The sequence below is a fragment of the Anneissia japonica genome, unplaced genomic scaffold, assembly GCF_011630105.1.
Source record: "Anneissia japonica isolate Jap-2015-1 unplaced genomic scaffold, ASM1163010v1 scaffold287719_len1884721_cov185, whole genome shotgun sequence".
Taxonomy (NCBI): Eukaryota; Metazoa; Echinodermata; class Crinoidea; order Comatulida; family Comatulidae; genus Anneissia; species Anneissia japonica.
Genome location: NW_022715822.1, coordinates 1,274,629 through 1,282,238, shown reverse-complemented (window position 1 = coordinate 1,282,238; position 7,610 = coordinate 1,274,629). Strand labels below are relative to the sequence as shown.

The 7,610-nt window shown below is 37.4% G+C and overlaps 1 protein-coding gene across 1 annotated transcript; it reads right to left on the bottom strand.

Annotated features, from left to right (window-relative positions):
- Window positions 1-1,492: 1,492 nt before the first annotated feature.
- Window positions 1,493-5,569, bottom strand: LOC117109416. Its single transcript, XM_033251766.1, has 4 exons — window positions 5,449-5,569; window positions 3,802-4,503; window positions 3,558-3,658; window positions 1,493-1,991 (listed from the first exon to the last, which is right to left on the bottom strand). Exons 2-4 carry the CDS (start codon window positions 4,460-4,462, stop codon window positions 1,812-1,814), a joined length of 942 nt encoding a protein of 313 aa, XP_033107657.1. The 5' UTR covers window positions 4,463-4,503; window positions 5,449-5,569; the 3' UTR covers window positions 1,493-1,811.
- Window positions 5,570-7,610: the final 2,041 nt, after the last annotated feature.

Below are 7,610 nucleotides of genomic sequence, written 5' to 3'. Positions count from 1 at the left end.
GTCTCTTGTATCTGTATTGATTTATGTTGTATTGTAGTTTAAATCATCTTTCATTCATTGCTGACTGTATGGCCAAACCCCAGAGATGTTTAGTAAGAGCCAGTGACTTTACATGGACGGGGGAAAATTGCTCTCCGTGTACCCACAATGCATTTCGAACGGATGTTCCACTCTAATGGGAAGCTGCTCTATCTTCTGCTATTTATCATCTTTGACAGCACTGCCAATTAAATTTAGCATGGCATACACTACACAAAATTCACTAAGTAACCCAGGCTATATATTACAAAGTAATTACCGTACTCGCGCGAATAAGCGCCCCGTTTGAATAAGCTCCCCTCTCGAATAAATGTGAAAATTTCCTTAAGCGCCCCCTTCTAATTTGAATAAACGTCCCCTCAATAACTCAATCAATCCTGGACTGTGTGGATGTTGGCATGATTTGAGGTGTGGAGTGGAATTCCATTCTCTTTAGTCAATATCAAAATGAGGATATTTATCTTGGACAGATGAGAGCTCCCTGGACAGACAGTATATTTCCAACTTTCATCATCTTACATTTTTCTATAGCCTAGTCCTACTGCTTTTCCGACAAATTCCTAACGCATTCTCATCTGATAAGAAAGTATAATACATACTCCAAGTATTGAAATACACGCCATCGTGTTGGGATTCAATATTTCGACATTAATTATGTCATCATCATTCCTGATGATGATATAATCGTTTTTCATTCAAAATATGCCTCTTGAATTTAATAGTTCTCATAAGAACCCCTCGATTTTCATCTATTTCTATAAGCGCCCCCTCAATTTCCACTCTGTTTTGATAAGTGCCCCTCAAAAAGTGCAAAACATATTTTAAGCGCCCGGGCGCTTATTCGCGCGAGTACGGTATATGCGATAGTGCACCTATGAACACAAGTCTGTACAGTTTGTAACATTCATTAAATATAATACATATTTTATTATAGAACCATCATTACATAGAATTAATAATAATAATAATTCTGGATTTATATAGCGCCTCACGTTGACACAACCTCGAGGCTCTTGAACATTATTACCACTGGATCAAGCACATGGGGAATTCCATAATATTGCAGCTGTATTCAGCGCAGGAGGCTGTGTTTGAACCTACCAGATACCCACTTGTACTCCTGGGTGGAGAGAGAGTACCGTAGATAAAGTGCCTTGCCCGAGGACACAAGCGACTTGCACAGCAAGAGTTTCGAACCCCCGACCTCAAAGTTGGGAGTCCAGGCCACAACTGATGCGCCAACCACGCCTACTTAGAGTTTATATAATAGGTATTCACAATACAGTATATATTTATGTACAGCTGACCTTAAGGTCCAAATGGTTTACTACAGGTATGTGTAAACATTTGCTCATGAAAGAGTTACTGGGCTAGTAATTTGTGATACATTTCATATTTTGCCAAAGCCATTGCTGTGCCCCAGGGCCACCCTGATCAATGTCAGAAAAACTTGTAGATTTTCAACTTTTAATCATCAGCATGCAATGTTTGATATTGAATTTAATATTAAACAACCCCTACCCCACATTTCAATATTATGGCCATTCCATGTGCCATCATAGTTTATACACTACACTTTATCTTAGCTCTGCATATACAAAAACATTTTAACCAGACACAGAATGATACAGATGGGCTTGAGCTCAATCTCTACTTTCCTAGCAAATCACATGATGAAATGTTCTGGATGATTGCATTTTTAACAATGTGCATGCATGATGCTGCCACAATCCTCACAAATCCAGGTTGACACCATTAAACACTATCTTTGGCTATAAGGCCTGCCATTGTTCAATGTGTCTATAAATATCGAACGCAGATTCAATTGGCACAACTGTTGGGGTGACCTCGTAATGAGGGGCATGATTGACGGATGACAGGTCTGCCATGTCAGTCAGCATGTCGGGTCGGAAGCACTCCATTATGTCTGGTTGTTTTTTTACAGTTGATGGCTGTAAGATAAGAATACAATGATGCACTTCGATATAATTTGTAATTTTTATAGTCCACATGTTAATATTGATAATTTAAAACTTGACAATATATTTTGGATATTTGTATAAAGCTCAGCTCCGTTGTTGCAAAGAATTTGTTTATACAGTTAAACTTGACCTTCCATAACTCGAATAATTTAAAGAAGTCAATCTTATTTTACATGCCAAATTCAGTGGTGGATTCAAGGGGGCCCAAGCTGGCTCGGGGACCCTAAGGTTTTCAAAATTGCAAATAAAATGGAGAAAAGGGGAAAATTTTAACCAAATTTATATCCGAAAGTGCCATTTCCAGCCATCTAGAGGTGCCACAACAAATTTTCTTCATGTAGAAAATGGCAGATTTGTGTACAATGGCGGATCCATGAATTCAAAATAGAGGGGGCCCAGGGAGGGGTACTTCCACAGATGGAGGATCTATACCACCCCATCCCCACCATAATTGGTGCTGAGGTAAAAAATTTTTTTGATTAAATGACACCTCTAGATGCTTTATATCTCTATTTAAAAAAACAATTTTGATGGGGCCTGGGCCAGTTGGGGGCCCCTTGAATCCGCCACTGATGTACCCTCTAGGCCCCCTCTATTTCAAATTCCTGGATCCGCCAATGAAATTGTTATTTTCCATTAATTTATAATCTGTAAGTCAAATATTATCTAAGTCAAAAATGTTATAAATGCCATTTTGGATTCAAATTACACCCTATTTTGCCTAGAATCGCATTGTAATCAGTTGTAGCAATTTTGTCACATCAAACCGCAAATTAAAATTGTGTGTGAAAGCTCACCAATAGTAGTTGTTCAGTAATCTAATACCCCATTCAGACTAGCATCGCATTGCGATCGGTTGTAGCAATTGCGACACCCAATCGCAAAGTAAAATCGTGTGTGAAAGCTCACCAATACTAGTCGATATGTAATCGATATCGCAATTGTTACCCGTTGCGATTGGGTGCTACAATCTTTATTACTCTCGATTACCACGGAATCTGATCTCAATGAATCACAACGAATTCCACAGGCACCGTTTGGCTGAGGTCAGGCAACATAGGCCTAGACACTGGAGGCCTAGGCCCTAGAATGTAAAGTTTGCTTGTGTTGGTCTGAATGCGTTCTTTGATTGCGATCGGGAGTAATCAGTTTTGGATTACCACCGATTACATCGCAACTGATCGCAGGAGAGTGTAATCTGAATAGGGTATATATCACAATTGTTACCTGTTGCGATTTGGTGCTACAATCTACATTACTCCTGATTACCACGGAATCTGATTGCAATAAATTCGACAGGCACTGTTTGGCCGAGATCAGTCAACACGGGCCTAGCCACTGGAGGCTTAGGCCCTAGCAAATAAAGTTTTTTGTGTTGGTCTGAATGCGCTCGTTGATTGCAATCAGGAGTAATATTATCAGTTTAGGATTACTACCAATTACGTCGCAACCAATCGCAACAGAGTGTAGTCTGAATAGGGTATTAAGCAAGTTCAACTTTACCTCAACAAGTAAATAAATTAAATAGTAGTTTACCTTCGCCGTGTCTTTCCTTTTGCTCTTCTTAGTCCTAATGACCTTTTCCTCAACAACAGGGTTCACTACCCCCTCTGCTGGAACATCTATACTCACCAATCCTGGAAAACAATAAAGAGTGTGTTTTCATGAAAAAAAGAAAAACAAATTAACTCACTAGCCTCATAATAAGACTTTAAACTACTAGTACTACTCAAAGAAAAAATTAAATTGTTTGATACAAACAAAAATTTGCACTTTTTACCAGAATATTTTTTGTAGTCCTGAGGCACATTTACTGCTTCAGCGACTCGTTCCACAAACTCATTCCGCACTCTCTCAGATTCCTGAAGCATCCTTGCAACAGCGCTTTCTGCATCAAATACTTCTAATTCCATGTTTTGAAGCCTGTGCTCCAACATACCAGTTGAATGCAGTTTAGGCCTTTCTAACCTTGATGAGGAAGATGCCATTCGGCCCTCATGTTGATAATGACTTGCTTGAATTTCAACTTTATTTCCATTGGTTGAACTAGTCGGTAACCTTGGTTTCAAAATAGTTTTAGGTCTATTTGAACTATCATGGTACCGTCCTGTTGACTTTTTTCCTATAGGTTTTTCTGTGTTATTATTTCTGATCACAGCAAAAATATCTTTTCCAGATTGGTGTTTTGGTTTTTGATCCCCCAATGCAAATCGAACGTGACCTTTCTGCTTGTTATTATTTTCAACATTTTTACCGTTGTTGCTTTTACCAACACACTGTCCCAAACGATTGCTCTTCTCTGGGGTGACAGTCAGGAGAGGGTCAAAGGCATGAGGACATGAGGGCCGTAGAATTGGCGTTGGAATTTTCACAGATGGTAAAGGATGAAGATCGTCTTCCCACATAACACCTGTAAGTGACGGTGACACCTTTCCCGCCATTATTTTCAGCTGGTATACAAAAATCTTTTTTCTTGACCATACTAAAAAAAAATGTAAACACATTGTAAAGTCTATTAGGCTGTTATGCCCAGTGGCTTTTGTACAAGCCTTGAAATTGGGGGGCTCATAATTAGGTGAGGGGTGCTAACTAGCTAAACATATTTAAAAATTGGGGGAAAAAGGTGTAAAAAGAGCAGTTACGCTGCTTTACCAACAGTTTTTAAATATTCCAAAATCTGTATCTTTATTCACCGATTCCCATTTTTTTGTCCAACAACCTTTTTCTGTGTTAAAAAAATCAGTTCTACAACATTCAATTTTGTTTTTGTTTTTTTTTTTCTGGATCCTGAATTTAAGCAGGACTCCTCTATTAAACACAACCCTATTAACTTGGGACACTATTTCAGCCACGAAACAAGGGAAAGTATAGTTACGAATTTTGTGACATTAAAACATAACAATTCAAAACAAAACTATTAAGTTATTTAATGATTTTACGTACAAGTTGACAAAAAAGATGTTTACTGTATACGAGTCAGCTAATACGGTACGCGTAGACTGGACCTAAATTGGATGCGAAGACAAAGTTGTTTACGAATACGAGTTGGAAGAAGTAAAAAATTGACCAGCATCCATAAGCCCTGGGGTATGGTTGGGTACAGCGCCCATATTATATGTCCTTGGTATTAACACGTAACACATGTAGGCCTAATGTATATTTATTAAATAAATAATCAGCAAACTTCTTTCAATCTTTGCTTTAGATTAGTAATTCCATTCACACACAAGGCAGTACTGTACAATATTAGGCAGGCTTTCTATGGTTGCGAAAGACTCCGCTTTCCGCGAGTCTTGACTAGCTAGTGGAGGGCCTAGGGCCTACCCAGGTGTCGTGTAGGCTAGGTTAGCTAGCTAAGCGGACCTGTTTAGCTCTAAATGGAATTATGGAATGAACAATAACTTCAACAAATATAAAACAGACTTACCAAGGTATAGAAATGTATACAAACATGGGCAATCCAGCTACTAATATTACATTTTTAATTGAAAAACAAACCAATTGTTATGTATGTTTTTACGACTTGAAACGTTCAAATACGCCCGCTGTATCGCGCCCTCTTTAGTATGTGAAGTTATCCGCCACCATTAGTCTCCGTGGAGCTCCTACACGAGTGTGTGCGTTAATTGCGGAAATCCACGCCAATACATACGCACGCGTAGTATGAACGCGGTAGTCTAGGGGATCAGAGTTACCATGTCAAAGAACACAAACACAAAATTTACTTGGATTTTCCAGAGTGAACACAGCAAAAAAAAAGCTCCGTAAGTTTTCGTGTTTTTACGAAACCGTACGTTTAATTTCATTTAAAACTTGTTCATATATTGACATACTACTATAATAGGCTAAGGTTTTCAATTTTCAATATTTTTTTTCAACATTGAATGTGCGTCAGGCAGGCCTAATGACGAGAAATCTAGCGTGCAAGTGAATTAGTTGTACACGCGCATTGTCTAGCAAGTCTATATTTATAATATAAAGTTATATATTTGTTTATTAAGTTAAGCATTTATAAATTTATATTTTTAGATACATAAGCCTATTATATGTTACGATTATCATTTTCTACCTGACACGCGAACTTCTAGGGTAAGTGAAACTTCTTAAAGTCAGACTGCAGAGTAAAAACATTTCAAATATTTTTCTAAGCAAAAAGCATAAATATGACGAAAATCCAGTAGCGGTTAATTAGATACAGATTTTTGAATATTTAAAAACTGGGTAAAAAGGTAGAAAAAAAGAAAATTATTTAAAAAGCTGTATTTAAATAATAACTACTTTCGAGTTTTTTTTTTTTTTTTTTTTGTTTGTCAACATATATGTATTTGTGTCTTACAAAAATCAGTTGTACAACATAGTATTACCTCCGGAGCCTGGCTTTAATATTTAAGATTATGAATTATGATACATTTTTTTATTCATCAGTAATTGCACACTGAAATTATTATTGCAATGTTGACTATTTGTTTTTATTATTATTATTATTATTATTATTATTATTATTATTATTATTATTATTATTATTATTATTATTATTATTACTACTACTACTGCTACTTTTATTATTATTATTATTATTATTATTATTATTATTATTATTATTATTATTATTAGGATCATAATGCCAAGAAGATCGTGGAAAGATTGGGTAAAACTTCGCCCATTACGCGCCTTTGGTACAAAAAGGTAAATATAGGGCCTATACAACACTGAAAGAATAACAACGATGTACTATACTTTAATAGCATGAATGAAGATGATAATAAACAACGATGACTTCTAACTACAGGTCTCCCTCCAATTAAGGACCCCTTTTGGGACCAGGGTTTCCATGGTCTTTAAAAGCTTTGGTCTCTAATTAGAATAATAACGATAAAAGACATTAATTAATGTTAATTTGAGACCACAGAGAAGTGGTCTTTAATTGGAGGGGTCTTTAATTAGAGGGAGATCTGTAATTTGAATTTCACATGGCTTATGCAGTGCGGTTTATTTTCTTATAGCCGTGCAGCCTTTGCTGATTTCTTCAGTAAATATTTTATGTGCTGCTTTTGTACTATCGTACATACTTGTACAGCTACAAATTCTACCTCTGATGATGCAAATGACATGTATACTGTTGTACCACCACTACGCATGGCTGTGCTCATCAACTGGATTAGGATGTGGTGTCTGATGGATGTTGTCCAGAACGTACCAGCACTAGAGGCTTCTATTGAAAGCCGCAATGTCAACTTTTCTCATAAAGTCAGTGCTGCTCCCTCTACCAAGATCGCCCACGTGCTACCTATCGCAAACTGCTACCAGACTACCACCCAGCATACTGTAACTTTAGACAGTGGAAGCAAATCCAACAATGTGTCTTCCGTATGTCCGAAGATGTGTGGACAGCCTGGCAAATGTGGCTATTGTAGAACTCACCCAACCCACAACGGTGGAGGTGATCAGCTGGTGGATATCATGGACTCGCCAAAAGTATTACATTGGATGCAGTACATGCGCAGTGAAGTCAGAACAATGGACGAATTGCTTCCCAGGGAAGTTCCATGCTTGACAACCGATTATCTATATCCAGTTAAGAAATTTTGC